This window comes from Melanotaenia boesemani, chromosome 1 (genome assembly GCF_017639745.1).
Source record: "Melanotaenia boesemani isolate fMelBoe1 chromosome 1, fMelBoe1.pri, whole genome shotgun sequence".
NCBI lineage: Eukaryota > Metazoa > Chordata > Actinopteri > Atheriniformes > Melanotaeniidae > Melanotaenia > Melanotaenia boesemani.
Window position 1 is genome coordinate 26,113,203 of NC_055682.1, and position 19,648 is coordinate 26,132,850.

The 19,648-nt window shown below is 37.9% G+C and overlaps 1 protein-coding gene across 1 annotated transcript in view; it reads right to left on the reverse strand.

Annotated features, from left to right (window-relative positions):
- Positions 1-19,648, reverse strand: part of kif26ba (kinesin family member 26Ba) — a 77,994-nt gene that overhangs the window by 29,079 nt on the left and 29,267 nt on the right. The window contains exons 3-4 of the mRNA XM_041981686.1: positions 10,023-10,204; positions 4,934-5,141 (exon numbers count right to left, since the gene is read on the reverse strand). Coding sequence (XP_041837620.1) covers positions 4,934-5,141; positions 10,023-10,204 — 390 coding nt within the window. The remainder of the gene's footprint in view (positions 1-4,933; positions 5,142-10,022; positions 10,205-19,648) is intronic.

A 19,648-nucleotide genomic window follows, 5' to 3' on the forward strand; every position in this document is an offset into this window, starting at 1 on the left:
TAGTAAGCATTCAAAAATTCAAGTCAAAACTCAAATAAATGTGGAAGAAATTAATTATCTGGCTGGTTCTCATGTCTATCACCACAATAAAGTCACACCAGTTTGATTTATATTGACTCATGAGAGTCATGCATATGCAAGCAAACGCTGTGTGTATCTGTGTGTGTATATATGTGTGTGTATTGGTCACTGTTCCTCAGGCCTGCCAATTCTGACAACATTAATATTTCAGCAGTGAGGTGGAACAAAGTGGCTAATGTTCTGAAGTGCCATAACAGCCTCTCTCACTCATTTAGAAAACAAGACACACAGACACTGAGATGGGCAGAAAGACACACAAATACCAGTGTAAAATACACTTGCACATGCTCGCTCATGATACACACATGCACAGCTTGTGGTCTGAGAGGGATTGTAGCTGCTATTAAAAATTGATTAGCTGTCATAGTATCATTTTCCTCCAAGGTCAAGTCCCAATCTGTGAGTGTGCGTGTGTGCAAAGAGAAGCAGGAAAAAAAACTTCCTATAGTCCTTCATTGTTAGTCAGATTCTGTACAGAGAAGAGTGAAAATGGAAATACAAAAGGAAGATAACATTCATCTATCCTTTATGAGGTTTAGATATATAGTTATAGAGGGAAGCAAAGAAAAGAGAAAGAGAATAAAATGATCTACCTATTAGCTATCATAGCTTAGCATGCCTTAGAATATGTGTATGTGTATGTAGATTAAGTATGGTAGGCTATACTGTAGAATACTGAACAGCAAGTGACAGCTTAAAGAAGGATATGTAAGCCCCAGGGCAAAACTGTGACATATTCATGTATGTTCAACTGGGAAGAGCCAGTGAGGTATAGAGGAGCAAAATGAATATGAATGAAAGCCTGTAGTTGTAATTTATTAATGAATGAAAAAAAAAAAAAAAAATATATATATATATATATATATATATATATATAATTATATATAATTTTCTCAGCTGATAATGCATTTACCCCTGCAGTCCTCTCAACAGCCTGATTTGATTAAAGTGAGAAGGAGCTTACCAGCCATATGTAAAAAAAAGCCTGGTATGTATCAATAACACAGGGGTGTTTAAGATACAAACGCCACTCAGGCAGATTCACAAAGGGATTCTGTTTTTATTTGACACTAAAGGAATAAGGCAGGCCCCTCTTATTTGCTCACACAAACGCACACACCAGCAGCAGTATCTGACCTGTGCAGGTTGATTTCCCCTGGCTTTAAATGTAATGTCTCAATCTGTTTTCAGCCATATTAACATCAGGGAGAACACCAGCCCCCCTTGACAGTCACAGACAAGTCCTATGTATTCTCCAGGATGTATCATGCACACATCCACCGGGGGGCTTTGCTGCTTTCTTGACAGCTTTCATTGTACAATGTAATCCTATGAATTTGTGAGCATGCAAGTATATGTGTGAATGTGAATGTGTGCAAATGTCATTTCAGTAGTGAACAGACCCCCACCACAGGTGACATTTTTACTAGAGAAATGTCACCACAGCCATTTTCTCCCCATATGTTTGCACAAATGTGTGCATGTGTTTGTGTGTGTGTGTGTGTGTGTGTGTGTGTGTGTGTGTGTGTGTGTGTGTGTGTGTGTGTGTGCACCAGTGTGCCAGTAAAGGACTGTGTGTTTGATTTGCTTTTAGCGAACTGTAATTAATTTGAGTTTCAAATATTAAAATTTTGCAATGTCTTTTTCTCCATTTTCTATCCTCTTTAATAACCCACTTTTTCCAGATGTAAAATATTTCCAATGGAAGTTTAAGTAGTGTAGTGTAATAATAACTGTTAAGCTACAATTAGCATTAATTCTGAAACCAGGTGGGAAGAGAAAGCCTTGCTCTGTCCAAAAATAGCAAAAGTCCAAAGGTTGTTTTGCTAATAACTTGTATCTCAGACCTTTAATCTGTTGTGGTATTTTTAAAATAAGATAAGATAGCTGTTTTACTAAACAAAGATAAGCTGATTCTCATGAATAATTTCTCAAATATCTTTCTTTTTTCCTCCCACGTTTTCCTCCCAATAGAATAACAGAAAGGTTAATTTTGTGCATGGCTTGACTTTATTAAAGGCCCACCATTAGACAGAAAACAACAAAACATTGTCTGATATTTCCAAGTTTCTGTGGGAGGAGGTAGGATGTTGCCTCATAGTTGTAATTAAACAATTGTGGCAACATTCACCTGTACACAAGATCACAGAATAAAAAAGTGGGGATTGAGCAGCAGAAGGAATAAAATGAGAAAGGGAATTAAGAAAAAGAAAAGCTGAGTATAGTGTGTGAAGAAGGTTTTTGTGTAAGCACTTTCCAATATATACTTTATCCAGATTATGATTTCTGATTATGGGTTGATGATGGAATCGTTTGACGTGTGTAAGTAAATACGGGATCTTGAATTGGTCTCCTTGACAACAGAGAGGACATCTGTCATCTCCATATGGAGATACAAAGACAGAGACTCAAAGTAGAGACAAAGTACAAAATACAACAAAACAATCTGTTACAGAGAAAGAGCTAAAACTTGAAACACCAATAAATAATACGACATAATAAAGTGTGAGACAAAAACAAAACTTTTGGGATTTAAATCTACAGTAAGCAATTAGAATATTAATATATTATGACTGATTTTAGGAAATAAACACATTACAGTAAATAATATCTGAATTTTGTGAGGATCTAACTAAATTGTTGTTATAGTCATTCTGGATTAATCTCACTATTTTATGTCTCATTACAAATGTAAATGACTGAACAGAGAGAAGGTTTAGGGTCTTATCTGAGTGAGACCCTAAACCAGAGCTGAGTGTCACACACATTTCCTTTCATACTTTGATGACATTGTGACTGAGTGTCCTAGTAGCCAAATGGTTAACGCAAATAAACAAATACATAAAATTCACACACACACACCCACACACACAAAAGTTTCTTTTTTCTGTGTGGTAATGGACACTTGTTTGATGCCTGTTTTATTTTGTCCACGACATGCATTCATTTCTAGCCGTGAGCCTCTCACTCAAACTGTGGAGGAGGGGGACACTAAAAACTCATTACATGGACGATCAATATTGCACACACTTGAGAAGCAAGCGTGCGCTTGGGCCACCCCTTGCATCCACAACACACACATGTAAGTGTTTCATCAACCACGGGCAACAGTGACAAATGACTTTTGTCAGCCTGAGATGTGTTACCGTGGTAACCATTAGGTTACATTTTGGTATGGCACAGAAGGGGAGAAGACACGTGCTCACACACACAAAACAACGGATACACTTAGATAAAGTGGTGAAGGTCATGGTAAAATACCACAGCTCGATGTTTCAGCTCATTCCAGCACTCTGTGGACAGAACTGGATGTTGCTACATAAACATCAAATGCTTCATTTCTTTAAATGAAATGATGCATTAATTAAGGTTTAATTTTTTTTTTTTTGACAATATAAATTGAGTCTATTTGTGCTAAACTGATCACATTTTAGGAAAAAATGACTATATAATTTCTTCTTCATTGGAATGCATGTTGCCTCTATGCAGTGGTTCCCAACCTATTTTCCTTGGGGACCCCCTTCATGCAAATGTTAAAAAGCCATGGACCCCCTGCCCCACCCCGTGCTTAAACTATACTTGGTTTTTATGCTTTCAAAAGTGAGATTCTCACCATAAATAATGTAGAAGGAAATAATGTTCTAGATGAGTCCTGACCTTTGATAAAGCCAAAGTTAAATTAACAACATACTGCTTTACTTTTTTTTTCTTAAAATAGGGACAATGTGTGGACATTAATCACAGGGCCTCTGAATGTTTAAACCTTCCCTGTGCTCTTTGGGGGACCCCCTTGGGTGGGTCCCAGGCACCAGGTTGGGAACCACTGCCTTAATAAATAGACAGTCTCAAACAAAGCTTCAGATAACCCTAATTATAATTCCCAATCTTGTTTCCAAAAGTACACAGATGAATGTGACATATCACTGAAATATTTTGAACAAGACTTCCTTTTTTATTACATCTTTTGTGGTTTTAATCATTATTATTTTTTAATTAAGTTTAACTTTCTGAAAAATAAAACAGGAAAAAAAGAAAGTAACACAACCTCCGGTAAGTATCACCACTTATTTTTGAAGGAACTAAAAATACTTCTGTTCTTCTTTAGGAGTTTTTCACCCATTATTTCTCTGTAGATGATCTAGTTCTATGAGACTCTCAAGCTGTTTAAAAAAAGCTGGTGTTCTGAGCTTCGTTCACAGATTTTCAGTAATATCTAGGTTGGGGGACTGTGAGGCATGTAGGGAAACCATTAGATGTGCCTCTTAAGGACGTCTACTGTAGATTTTGATGTACATTGAGGATCATTATCCTTTTGCAGAACCCATCTTCTTTTTATCAGACAGTGTGATACCTGAATTTGATAGTATTTCTGAATTCATTCATCCCTGCATCAGTGAAGTGCTCCATGTCCCACTGACTGTAACAAAAGCATGACCCACTTACCCCTAAGAGAGTTTCTTTTCATGACATTCTGCTTTATTCCTCTCACATATGTTGTGCATTTGCTCAATGTGGCCAAAGAAAAAAGCTGCAGTTTAAAGAACCTTCCTAAAGATTCTCCTTTTAAAGTTTTTATTTGTTTCTCCAATAACCTATCAAGTTGGATTAATCCCCTATAAAATGTACAAATAAATAAATAAAAATAATTTAATAAAAAATTAGTGACATAACTTTTGAGTTAAGTTATCTAAACTTTTGCCTGTGACAGAAGAAACTGGGCATGTCTACAATGTCATGAGACAATAACATATAAACATTGTCTGTGAACAATAACACACTTTGGGTTGTTGATTTCACAATTTCACAATTTTAAAAGAATAAATAACAGCTAATAAAATATAATTTCTGTTACCTTTCCAAGTCCAGGTGTATCTTTGATCTTGTTGGCTGCACGGAGAAGGCAAGGTGGAGCTGGGGGAGGGGCCATCAGCAGTGCAGCACTGAAATTGGTGGGGAACATCGGGGGCTCACATGATGGAGAGGATGAAGTCACGGGAGCTGTGACTGCGGCTGTTTTCTGCTTCTTCTTTTTTGATGCTAAGTTTAACTTTTGAGCAGCTCTGAGGAAAGAAGAAGAGAAGAGGCAGACAGAAGTCAGTTAATTAATTAAATAAATGTCACACAAGCCTTTTTTTACATCTTTATTTCTTTCAGCAGTGCAACTGTGGCTACAGTGCTAATTGCTAATGAAACTACATACAAAGATGTTTACACACAGGAACATACACATTTCTGTTTACACGTGTAGCAACATCTGGATGGGGAGTGGTTCATTTCCTTTCTTGCCACTCAATTCCCTGCAGCACTCAGCTCAAGTAAAGCCATAATTTTATATAAGTAGGCTCCAATCAAACTCTCCTGACTCCTCTCGATCTACCTTCCACCACTGAATCTGTACTATTCACGCCTCCTCTCTTTCTGTTTCTGCTCCCTCCATTTCTTCTGTTTCTCGGAGCACAAATGATACTTTGCACAATTTTCAGCCTCTTACATTTAGTTCTCAGTTCCTCTCTCTTCCTTCTTCAGCAGAAATAACTCATAAACTCATATTATATAATGGACTAAACTGTCATTTTATCCCTCATGGTAGGAAATTATAGTAGTAAGGAGACAGTTAATATTGAGCCTAATAATCTTTTCCCACTTTGCCTTTTTGAAGTTGTCATATTGCCTGGCTATAGGTGTTTTAGGTTGAAAACATTGCATGTGAGCTGGTGTAATTAAATTATACAAGGCAGTTGACCTGATTACAGTTTGGGCACAAATGTCAGTAATTTAACTATGCTGCTGTGTAGGAAATCATTTTGTAGTCTATATCAACATAACCACAGTCAAGTAGAAAGACAGTAAAGAGATTAAATGAGAGTTATTTTGTGGGAAAGCTTGTGAATCGGCTGGCAGATTTACTAGTGATTTATTGTGCCAATGTATTTTATTCTCTGTCATTTAAAAAGGCCAAAGCTGAAATTATTTTAACACACAGCAGATATAATAATTTGATTAAACACCACTAAAACACAACTGGCTCTCACATATTTTAAAGATTTCAAAAAGAGAAAAGAAAGAGTGAGAGACACTGCACTCTGACACACTCTCTGTCAAGGAGCCATATTCTCACACCATTGGCTTTCAATTAACTGCAGCAAGTTACAGAAATGAGAGTGAGGGGGAGAGTCAGCAAAAAGGGAAGAGCAGTAGGAGAGAGAGGGGGAGGAAGAGAGATGTGCATCCAGTGACCCGTAGAACGATGAAGCGCTTCACCATTTGACTGGCTCTCCCAGGAGATTTGTGTGTGGATCTGCGTGTGTTTGTGACTGTGACTGTGTGTGACTACATACTGTGTGGAATAAACCTCCATGAGAAGACCACTAATTGGTTTTTCACTATGTGCAAGCTAAGCTTACATGTGAAATGCAATCAAAGGCAATTACAGGTTTTCTTATTGTGTCGGTGTAACGTTCAAAGTCTCCCCATGCAGCATGTAAAGAAGATTACTGACAACTGTTTTCCAAGTGCAGGAATGTGCAGTGTGTGAAACGTAATAATGGCATTAGTGGACATTGTGGACTTATTTCCCAATGAGGTCCCATCAGAATATTTTGTTTAAGAAAAAATATGTTTGAATTTGAACCCAACATTTAATTTCTATGTTATCACTGAAACAACAAGCTACTGCAACTGCTGCAGAGTTGCTGATGGTTGCAGGAAAAGACGTGACAATGATAGATTCATCCGTGGTTTCTTGGTTGCTGAGGATTCCTGCTCGTAACCTGCACACTTATTTCCACAACTGCTCTCAGCATAGCATTATTCTGTTCTTCTGTACATGTGTGCTTATGTTTGAATGAGTTTCTCCCTGAGCAAAATATTTATAAGCCTCTTTGGTAATTGTTTTTTATAGTATATCCTTTTGAATCATTAGCCACATTGGTTTCAAAATGTTTCCAATGCTTCAGTTGATGATAGCATAAGAATCTTATTATACAGTACTCTCTACCCATGACGGATTCAATTCATGGCACAACTGAAGCATATGGTACACACACACACACAACACCAAACTGGTTGCATTCAATGAGATGAGGCCTGGGATTTGGTTAAGTGGATATATTCCAATCTAACCCTGAAGTGAACTGTACTTGTTTTCCACCATTCAAATTAATCTATTTATCAGCTCCTCGACAATACATCCATTCCTCAGCTCTGCTTTATTCTTCGTTTCCTGTCCCTTCCTTCCTCTTTTCCCCTTTGTTTCTTCCTTTTTCCCAGTGTTTTTAGCCTCCATCCTTACTTGTCTCCTTTTGTAGTTTTTTCTGCCCTCCACATCCACTCATCCAACCCACCATCCACTCAACCTTCCTTAGATATATCGATTCCCTCAGCCATCGCTGCCTCTCCTCCCCCCGGCCATTTCAAGTGTCTTTCTCTTGTTAAAAAGCATCACAGGTCACATATAGCACAGCTGATAACAAGATTCTCCATTGTTGTCTTTTTCCTTTCTCACAGCAACAAACACTTTCACTTTAAAAACACACACACACACACACACAGCTGATTTATGGATGGTGTCCCTGGGCTGTGTTGTTGGTTCAGTAGTTAATTACATTCTGTTTAGCAGAGCATAAGTGGAAGGAGATACGGGGAGGGACAGAGAGTGATGGAGGGTGTGTGAGAGTGTGTTTGTGTGTGTTGTGTGGGGTCAGTCAGACTGTCCTGACATGGACAGAAGATCGGCTTCACTGACGTTATCTTTTGACGTGAACAAGTCATCCTGACAGACTTCTTATGCCAGATTAAGAGTCAGATTAAGATACCATTATATAAGCTACACTATTATTACACAGTGTTCATGTTTTGTTTTTGTTTTTCAGCTTATCTTGTATGTTGTTTTGTACAAAGTGAACTTAACATGTATTTGTCAGAAGAACATAATAAAAAGCAGCTGCTGTTCAGCTTCTTTACATTTAGTGAAAACCCTGATTACAATATAAATCTTCAATTCAAGGTGGCGAACTAATGTTTGTAAACTGTCAATGCTCAAATGGAAACAATATACATGTACATTTTAAAAAATGAGACCCCCCCCTCCAAAACAACTCACACTGCCATCTTCCATCTGAAATAACAACACCTTGCCAAGTCACCAATTCACTTGGGATCTGTTAATTTACTCAGCAATCTCCTGCACCTCACACACTTGCACACAGCCAGCCTAATCCCCAAAGATCCAATCCTTGGAGCATGCAGTTAAAAAAAAAGTGCACTGATATGAACTCCCTTCCCCCCAGTGAGTAAGAGCATGCACACACCATAGCAAGTCTCTATCCCAGGGTCCCCAGAGGGCCACCGCAGCACAGGGAGATGTAGCACTGCTTTGTGAGTGTGACATATTCACAGACAGATCGCTCCTAATGAAAGATATTACTCAGATGCGCATTATTGGAGGTAAGGGAAAGGTCAGTGTTGAAATGGAGAAATTGTGGGAAGCTGAGTAGAGAGAATAGAACAACGGGGAAGGGGAGAATGAGTGGAGGAAAGAAAATAGGAAAAGAAAAATCAATTAAATGGGGGGAAAAGGAAAAGAAGATGATGGGGATGTGGAGATGATGGCAGGACAAAAAAAAGAGGATGAGGAGAAAGACAGCAATGCAGGGATCAGGTGAGAGGACTTGTTGTGGACAGGGATTTGGCTGAGTACAGACAGTGAGGGAGCATCAGTATGCTGTCCACATTGGGACTAAAGACTTAGACAGGAAAAGGTTTTACCAACATTGCATGGCTGCATCCACTTAGCACAAACACTGTTAAATACACACACTTAGATACACACAGTCAACAATAATGCTGCACTTTTGTTTTTTCTTTTACTTTTTTTATTTGCCAGTTAAACTGAAGTCCTTCAAAGTTCAGTGTGCATAGACACACTGAAACCGTAAAATCCAACACAGTCTCCAACACATAGTCTCTACACACTGTGACACAAGCACCTTTACACCAACTGGGTTTTTTCAGTTACAGGGTTCGCAGTCATAAATCAACCAAAGTCGGCAGGCTGTATGTTTGTAATGCCGACCAGACGCGTGCACGGGTGTATGTGTTTGTGCAGAGCAACCTTGACACCTGATCGTTCATGGGGTCATAGAGAGAGCTCAAGAGAGTGAAAGTGTGTTTGCACATGTTTCCATGCAATTTACGAGTTAGATGTGAGCTCTTTGAAAAGACAGATCGCATTATTCTCTGACAATGAAGCACAACAGTTATACATCAAAGACACACACACATTTTATTATCTGCAGATGAAGAGAAGAGGTGTGAAAGTGAGAGAGAAACCCATCAGTATAATTTAAAATGTGATTTGAAGCAGCTCATTACATACAACATCTCAGCAATTCTTCAGACACTTTGACACACTCCTCTTCTGGTGTAACCCATGAATAATTCACCCATTCATTTTGAGCTTGCCTTGTTTTGTCATCAATAATGTACTTATATTACCCGTGTCTTATTTATGTTGCGCCGCTCAGCATTTTTCCAGATTTGATTACACAGACAAATGATGACTGGATAGTACACCCCAATTTTCTCACCTCCTTAATTTCCAATGTGGTTTGTTTGTGGTCCAGTTTTTAATTAATTTTACGTTATTAGGGTGAGGAATGCTGAACTGAGCCCTGCGATTAATCTTATTCCATCTTATTCCAGTATTTCTCAGTATTGTTTTGATTTACTAAGTAAGACTGACTGTTCTTTTTTTTTTGCTAAATTTATTACCTGGGGAGATCAGATACAAAAGTGCAGCTGATCAACTTGAGGTAATTGTGGAAGCCAATGTGGATTTAAAGCCTGAGCGTACAGATCGGGTGGAACAGGAAGTGAAAAACAAGTCATCAACTGCGTAAAGTACATTCAGTCAGAAATGTTTTGGAGTGAAACGATCATACCTGGCAAAGAAGGAGGCAGCTGCAGAGGTGGCACTGGGTGCAGTGGTTGTGACAGCGGGAGTGTTAGAGGGAGAGTTTGTGTGTGATGATGAATTTGTGTGTGCAGGAGAGTGTGTGTTATAGCGGTTCAGGACGGCTTCAGGCAGTCCATCTCTTGAGGCGTCTGAGATCATCTGGGAGATCTGATAAAGAAAAAAGAAACTATTTTACCTTGTTTTACAAAAATGAAAACAGTTTTAACAAATGAAAAAAGATAAAGATTAATGAATACTCACACAACGCATGTTGGCATATAGACACTTTATAATTTGCTACATAAGGAATCATATCGCAGAAATTATGACTTGTTTGCAGTTATGTATACAGACCCATTAATGGGTCCAGTTTAGTTCATGACACAAGAGTTTAAGCCTGATTTTCACATAACAGATAAATGTTGAAGGTCACAGACAAATGGCACGGACAAATTTAAGACTAATCAGCCTATAAGAATGGAAGCGATGGAGTCAAGAGACACAAGAAAATAAACAACAATACAAAAAACATGATGGAGAGCATGATGAATAAACCTTGGTCTACTTAGGAGACTAAACAGAATTTGGTTAAAAGAAAACCCACAACTTTTCCCTCATGATTCAAGAGAAAGAAGCTGTGGAGAGAAACTGCCTCCTCTTCAATCAGGGGAGCAAAGAGAAGTGAATATATACACTTTTGCAGCAACTCCCTCCGAAGAGACAAACAGGAAGCTACCGCAGCTTTTTTGATTCTCTGCTAATACTAATCTGCTGTGATTTAAAACCCCAGGCAGCAATATTCCATTTATAATTATTGACTCTGATGACCGCAGGGACCCAAGACTCTGGACTTCACATGCTCTTCCTCCAAATCAATTTGACAGAGGAACTTTAACTACAAGTTAAAGAGTGTAAAAGGTCAAAACATACAGCACATCCATGGCTTCTAATTGGACTAGCCGGATGCAAATGTCCTTTCTGTGCTCGTTACAGACAGAAATGGACTGTTAAGGACATGAAACATTTATCTGGACTGAAATAAAAAGGAGATCATGCTGTCCTCTGTGTGGAATTTAGATACATAATATTGTTTTCCCATCTAGGAGGTTTCAAAGTTGTTAACATATGGTTATTGTACATATATTTAACTTTCAGTGAGGACATTTTAAATGTAAGCATGAATCTTGGTAATTTAGATAATTTCCAAAACCTTTTAGCCAGTTTTCTTTTTGATGTCTGTATGGAGCGATGGTGCTCTGTGCTCAGTGTGTAAGACTATGGAGGGGTCTTCATGGAATCAAATCAGTTCAAGAGCTTGTGACAAAAAGAATGCATTTATTTGCTAAACTACCTTAAACTACAACAGTATGCAAGTTTCGTGACAGGATATTGCTCTATTATTCAGTAGTCCACCACGGTTCTTGCCAGTATAAACAGATTGATGTTACATGACTGTTGTGTGCAGAGCATTTCTGTTTTGTTATTAACTGTGAAATGTCATTGTGTGCCTGTATTCTGTCTATCAAAAAATCTACAAGAAGCTTTTGGGTTAGATGTTAAGTCTCCCTCTGCGTTTCTGATACACAGAAGTACACACACACACTGTGGTATTTGTAAGGTGCATGCCACTGCTTTGTATGTGTGTATGTACTGCATGAATTGTTACAGTGAACAATACAGAAGCATGTGTTAATGTCAGAGTGAGCATGTGTGTGTTTGTGGGTGTGAGAACGAATCACTCATGACATAGATATGGATTATTGATTATAGTTCTTTATGTGCTGCCTGCAGCCAGTCAGCAGAGCATCTAAATTATGACCACATGCTTCAATAAAGAGGCTCATGGATTGTGTATCTCTATGAGTGTGCCTGTGTGTCCATGTGATTACACTTGTCTGTACCTGTGTGTGCATGTCTGTAAATCAGCTTCACTACATATATTTTTACTGCTCCTGGTGTCCAAGCAGGTCACCCACTGCCCTGATAAAATACCTATTGTAAATTGGATTCCCCTGTAGTTTATATACCATACTCTTTGTACATTTTCACACTTTTCAAATGCTAAGACCTGGCTTGCTGTCCATGCATTATTAAAGAAGCAGTGGACATATGGAATTAGGTCCAGCGAATTACAAGAGATCTGTACCACTGCGCTGATAATTCATAAAGCCTGATGAATGGAATAAGGGAAGTAAATGCACATTATGAAAAAAAATATCCATACAGAAGTTCACGCAGACACTGAAAACTGTGACAAAAAGTGATTGAATAAAAGGAAGTCATTAATATCGGTGCACCAGGTGAGACTGCTAATGCTAGACTGGGAGGTTTGTATCTTGTTGTCACTGCACATGTGTAAGGTTTCGTTAGACAACAGGGGAATCTGATGTGTGTCTGTAATCTGACCTTTAGGATGGATTTCATTTTTACTGACAAGTAATCAGATTGTGTCACCAAAATTCCTGAATTAGTTGCCACAGCAACAATATTGTCAGTAATTCAATCATCTGTGCCATCATGGATTTCTAATCTTCTAAAAAGTTCTTGTCCAGTGTCAGAATGTTCCCCATAGCTTTGACTGGACAGAAATCTCCTCCAAAAATGGCTGTTGTCCCCCACAATGCTTTGCTGGTGGCAGCATGGATTCTGCTCTGCTCAGCATGTGGCATTATGGCAAGTGAAACAGAAAACATTTTGATGTGTGATTACAGCAGCTAATGACTGGATTTAGACACATCTGTAGAGATCTGATTGGAATTTCAAACCAAGATCCATCCATTACCTGCCTTGTCTTCTAATGGGTCAGAGAGAGAAACCTATCCCAACTCAGGTACAGCCCACTGCATGGCTAACCCACAAAAATAGACAATTATACATGCTTACTTTCACACGGATGGCCAATTTTCAATAACCAATTACCCTAACATGCTTGTCTGTGAACTGTGACAAAAAGTGGAGCAACCAAAGAAGACCCACACAGGGAGAACATGCAAACTTCACTTCATTGTATATGAACCCACAACCTTTTCTGCTGTGACAAGCCACTGCAGTATAGTGCAGAAATAAAGATTTTATAGATTCATGCTGGTACCCTGAACCAGGCCTAAGAGCCAAGTGACACTGTGAGTCACAGTGGTGCTGTAAGCTAAATTTAAAAAATGAAAAAAATCTGCTACATCCAGTATGTTAACAATGACAGTTTAATAGCTTACTGTATGTATAGCAGGCAGAAATTGTAACTAAAACACAAGATGATGCAGGTAACATAAACTATAACTCTGTGTATCTAAGAGTGTGTCCAGGGGATCATCCAGGATTTTTCCTATTTATTCTATATAAACCATAACATTATGACCACATATCTAACAGTGAGTATGTACTCTTAATGCTGCCAAAAGACCCTTTGGACCCTGTGGATTGGGGTCTTTGTGAATCGGATTGCTTTAAATGACTTTAGACCCCATCAGATTTGTATCTGAGAAATTTAGAGGCCATATGAACACTTCAGGTCCATTTGTCATGTTTCAGTGACTCCTAAGCAGTTTAAATAATCCTCATGAATTCTCATGAATGACTCATGATGCCTCTGAATCCTCTATCTCTCATCACTTTAGGGCTCTGTGCTTGAGTCTGTATCCCAATACAAATATCATAAAACTGTAATGAATTTTACCCCTAACTTTCAGTTATGGTCTATTACAGTGTGACAGACTTGTTTTTTTGTTTTTTTAAGAGAATGGAACTAGGAAATGTCTTAGTAATGCATTAGTAATTGTTAATATGTTAATCTCAGAGGCACGTATCAGTTCATTGTGCTGTTTCTGTCTTGATCAGGACTTTGCTGGTTAGATCATGATTTAATAGATGGAGGTGTACATTTAGGAAGAATAGTTAATATCCACTCCTTTAAAATGTCATGACAATTCATCCATACAGTGGTTGACATTTCTGACACACCAACTGACCAACATCATTAGCCATTATATTAAACTACTATTAGGGTTACATGCTTTAAAGATACTTATCTTCATTAGCATTATGAGACTTAAAGGATTTTTATGTGCTTTTGTGCATGTGGTGGGGCTGTCCATCATTCTCAATAAATCATATTTAATTGTACAACTGAACTGTGATTACAGGCAATGGAAGGTTGCCTGGATAATACATTTGCAGTTTTGTACGCATTATAGTATTTTTCTTTTTCTTTTGTTGATATCAGGTCATGACATTTGTTTGATTTAGCTTTTCCCACAGGAAACAAAGTCTGTGTTGCTTTCTCTACAGTTTACATTGAATTAGGTTAGACTGCATTGGATGGAGCTTTAATGATCTCTGTGGGGAACGTCACAGAGTACAGGACATATCACGAGAAATAGAAATGATTGAGGATGAAATGACAGTCAATAGTAGTAGAAATATTGTTGAGAATCAATAAAATCACAGCAACTGACCACAATTTGGTCCTTAAATTGCTTCTGACAAAAATTGGGCTTTGATGGATGAGTAATCAGATTTCCACAAAAAGAAAAGATGACATAAATCACATACACATCCTATCATTCTCGTCCTTTTCCTCTATATCCTTTATCCTCAGTTTTCACTCTCCTCCTTTGTCTCTTTTCAGGATTGTACAAGATGAGTGGAAATAAATGTTTATGCAGGTGGTCCTGTGTGCTTTCAGGAGGATTAACAGAATCTAAATGCTTGATGCAGTGCAGTAAAGGAGGAGCGAAAATAGTCTAATATTATTAGATAAAAATAGGGGAAAAACTCAGAAGAGAAGAAATAAAGGAGCATATACTGTAGAAGAAAATGGGACAGGAGAAAAAGAAAACATTAAAAACAACCATTATAAAAGGACAAAGGGGAATTTCATGTATGAATCTAAGAAGACAAAGAACATCTGGTTCTTTCTATGAGCATACTTCACAGTACATTCATATTAGAAACAGCCTCAAAGAAAAATTTAAATAAATTAAAATGACAGTTAAGAAAATATATGCAAGAAAAAAATTAAAGGAAGTAATGTAGTTTTTTTATATTAACTTTGAACAACAAATGACCTTATGGAATAACAAGTAATGCTTTCTGACGCGAATGAGTCAAACTACAAAATATGCAACATCAAGACTCTTTTTCTGCACATATTTATTCTTATCACGTTCCCATCTATGCACTTATAATAGGGGTTAAGAGCTTTGCTGAGGGGTGTCATAGTGACAGCACTGAGGGGACAAATGTTGACTTCTCATTCTCAGTCTAGATTTATACTGGCATTATGCAGGGATCAAACGTCTCTAACCTTTAGCTTATCAGAGTCCGCTGTTTAATTCTACATGACAACCAACTAACTGCGGCAGAGTTTATGAGGTCATAACAAATATGATATAACCTGTTTCTCTAACCCAGGTGAACAGTAACAAGCAGACACACAACCAGGCTCAACAAATAGAATCGAGGTAAATTAAAAGAGCTAATCTAACCATTGTTGGGATCACACACACATTCAGAGGCATTCACCACGCAGTATAAACCTGTTTTCAATTAGCTGCTTGAAGGACAGAGCGAGGACGAAGAGGCAATGTTAGATTTATTTTCTCATGCCAGAGAGAAAAAGAGTAAAACAGACACTGAACCCACAACAAAACCACAGGACAAGAAACATATGAGACTTTGTCTTTCTGTCTGTGTGTCTGAACATCTGCAGTTTCTACAACAGATTTAAGAACCACAAATGCCATTGAACTCTCTTTGAGGTTTTAAATTTTAGACATTTAGTGCAGCTAAAAGACTGAAAATCTGTGATAGTCTATTATTTAATTATTCAAAATATTTGTGTATGTCTGTAAATTCACATTATGCTACAACAAGAGGAAGAAGTCTTCTTTCCATTTGTCCCAGACCTCCTGTGGGATCACACAGATAAAAAAAATTCCAATAAATATGAAATGTGGAGGTTGTTGCCTCTTAGACCGCTGACCCAGCAAGATTTTAATGTCAGCTGTGGTGGCAGACAGGTGGCTTCCTCTTTTTGTCTCCTGCTGCATTCTCTCTGTCTTTGTATCTCCTATTGTCCCTCTGACTGGTGACTTCATTGGTAATTCTAGTCATTAAAATGTTACCTATAAATCCCACTAAATTTTTTCTGCAGCATCCTGAATTTGCTCCATCTTACATTCCCTACTGTCAGTCCACATGTTTATTTTCTCTCTCAGTGCTGAGGAATGTAAACATGTTGGAGGAGAGTTCTCATATGGCCTGCCTTCAATCATCTGCCATGGTAAAACCCTTTGAAAGCCCCACGGATACTGGAACATCAAGCTTGCATTCTGTTTTGTGCTGTAAACAACAGAGCAAATTTCCAACACAATCAAATTCTTAGCAAAATAATACAGTGTTTAGGTTTCCACATCTTAGCAAAGAACTTGTCTTAATCAGAATGGGCTGCATTCATCAATGACAGCTGAATCGAACTATGGTTATAGCTTAACTTGGCCATTTAATTGTCTTTTTCCACAGTACATATATAGGTATGTATATAAGTATGCCAGACAGTGTGAGTGAAAAACTTTCTAGGGATTATGCCCATTCTAACTTTCTATGTGGGAGATTACTGTACATGTACAACAAGTATTCCCAGGTTCACTGCGCAGACATTATCTTTAAGTAATTCAAAAGACAAATTTGTCAGATGAAGGTAAATAAATATGATTTTAAAACAAAATAACAGTCTAGAAGGTCTAGAGTCTAAATAGGCTGCTTTTTAGTCACAATTTCTAATATGATAAGTGAAATGGCCATAGAAACTGAAAACTATATACTGTAAATGAAAGCAACTTTATTTTGCACTGATTACAAATAGATGCAGAAATATAGAACTTTGGAGCTTATACAGCTCTCTGTGTTACAGATAAGCACATACATGCAGAAGTCAGTCAAGCTTTGGATAAAAGCGTCTGCTAAATGACTGTAGAAAGTAGAAAGAAAAGCTCCAAACACAGTATCTGGGTGTGTTATTCAGATTTTGAGAATTTTTGTGAAGCAGGATAAAAGCTGGATAATGTTTCCTTTTAGTACAGGGGTGGTGATCCCCAGATCCTCAAGGGCCTTTGTCCTGCAGATTTTAGATGTTTTACTGCTCTAACATACCTGATTCAAATTCAATTGATCCAACAGCTTATAAAGTTCTGCACAATGACTCATTCATTTGAATCAGGTGTGTGTGGAAACAGGAAAACAAATTATACTTGTAGAACAGTGGACCATCATACTTGTTCTCTTTATCTTAAAGCTCTCCTTGTCTCTTCATATTTCCTTCCAATAATGATTTTGTGATCACCTCTTCACTCAGCTCCCCCTCTTTCTTGATATAAACCACGGGTGGTTTATTATCATGTTCTTCTTTTCTTGCTGAAGCACAATTACTGTCAAAGTCATAATGGAGACACAAGGGCTAATTTTACAATTCCCAACATAGATGCTATCAGATACAGAATACATAATGACCTCAGGTTACACACACACACACACACACACATGCAGACAACATTTGTACAGTGAGCTGAATTGCACATACACAATTTATCCAAACAAACTAATTAATGTATCTAAATATAAATAAAACACTGTACACTCTACTGTCATTTCATGCTGTAAAACAGTGATATTCTTTCAGATTTTAGTAATTTCACCATAATTGTTGGTCAGATCCTAATTTTTGGGGGACTTACTGGACAAAATAACAAAACAATTCCAGTAAAGTAACTAAAGTCATTTCCAAACACAACTCTGTATCTCTGTACCTGACTGAAGTCATGGGCTGGAAAAAAAACAAACAAACAAAAAAAACTATAATATAGGGGAGTACGTGAAAATGAAGCAGGCAAAGCAAAAATGGGAGAAATAATAAAGCAGAATGAAAAAAGGCACATGAATAAGTAGAGTCTGTATAAAACAGAGTGAATAAGAGTGAAAGAGTGAAAGGGTACTGGGGGTGTGTGACAGTCCCCTGAGTTCTAATTATCACTGTATGAATTATTATATTTGTAGAGGACTTCCATACACATAACACATACCCCTCTGCTGGATCTCCCCTGGAGTCTCAGCTCTCCTGCCTCCTCCGTACACACCTCTAGACCACTCTTCACCTCAGGCGATTTCTCCCTCCTACCATCCTCCTCTCTTCTCTCTTCCTGTCTCATCTTAAAGCATGTTCTTTTAAGTCCATATTCCATTTAACTCACTTCTGCAGTTTGCCTCATGCTACAGTAACACGATCCTTGATCTTTGATGTTAAGCTTTTATCCCACTGAAGATCTTTTGCTTCCCTCTTGTTAAGAACTGATCATCTGATCCAAATGTGTTGTGTTTGTGCAAAATAAAGTTCACAGCCCATCTTTGTAGTTTTAGTTGCTGCAGCTAAACAGAAACAAATATTCTCACAGTAGGAGAGATGGAGTTACTGTGTGTGTAGAGCACCATGGCAATTTTAATTTTCTTGATAGTCTGTAAAAATTATTATGCTGGAGTTTTTCATTGGCTACTGTTCTTTTTTTTGTATGTTCCATCACAATTTTTACAGCATCTTGCTGTAGCCTACACACTGCTCTTTTACTTGTGCTCTATAGGCTCCAGAGTTGCCAGTTATACTTATTTTAAGTGACTTTACATAATATCAAACCTATTTTGAACTTGATAAGGTAAAAATTCTTGTTTCTGTCAAGATATCTGGCAACATCTGCTCCAGTGAAGTTCAGTTTTTGAAGAGGAGGGCTTCATTAAAAAGGATAAACACTTCTGGGGCAAGGTAGAAACCTAACAGGCTGATGCCCAATGTTTTGACAGATAGGTATATAATGAAGTCTTTGGATACACACAAACATTGCAACTGTGTAGGGGGATGTAATGTGGGCATGACTCACAAATCAAACTACTGTATGCTCTGTAACATGACAACAGGAATGCGAATTGACTATCCTGTATGATTCTTATGTAAACATCATAATAAGGATGTTGTTTCATTTAGATTAAGGTCAGTAGCTGGACTGTTGCTGCTGATGTACACAAAGCCAATCACTAGTTCAGGCTTATACTTGGGTTTGCACCTACTCTTGTTTTAGTTTATTTGTGCTACACTACTCTTCATTGGCTCCCTTTCCCACTCAGGAAAGAATACAAGGTCTCCTTCCTCACCTACCAGTGCATTTATGGACATGCTCCTCTTTACCTACAGGAAATCCTCACCCCTCACACCTCCTCACGAACCCGCCGTTCTACAACCACAAACACCCTCAAAGTTCCCAGAACCAAGCTTCATAGTATGGGTGATCGGGCCTTTTCAGCTGCTGCCCCAAGACTGTGAAACACCCTACCAGACCACCTGAGAAAACCACAGTCTTTATTCCTGTTTTCTGTAAGCACTTTGAGATTCCCTATAATATAAAGATGCTATACAAATAAAATTTATTATTATTATTATTATTACACTGGAATTATTTGAATATAAATAAATAAGACCCACGTTGCCTCCCAATGTGTCTATCGGGGTATAAATGTGTGTGATAGTAGAAAGCACTTATATAACAATCAAAGTACTGTGTGTGTGTGTGTGAA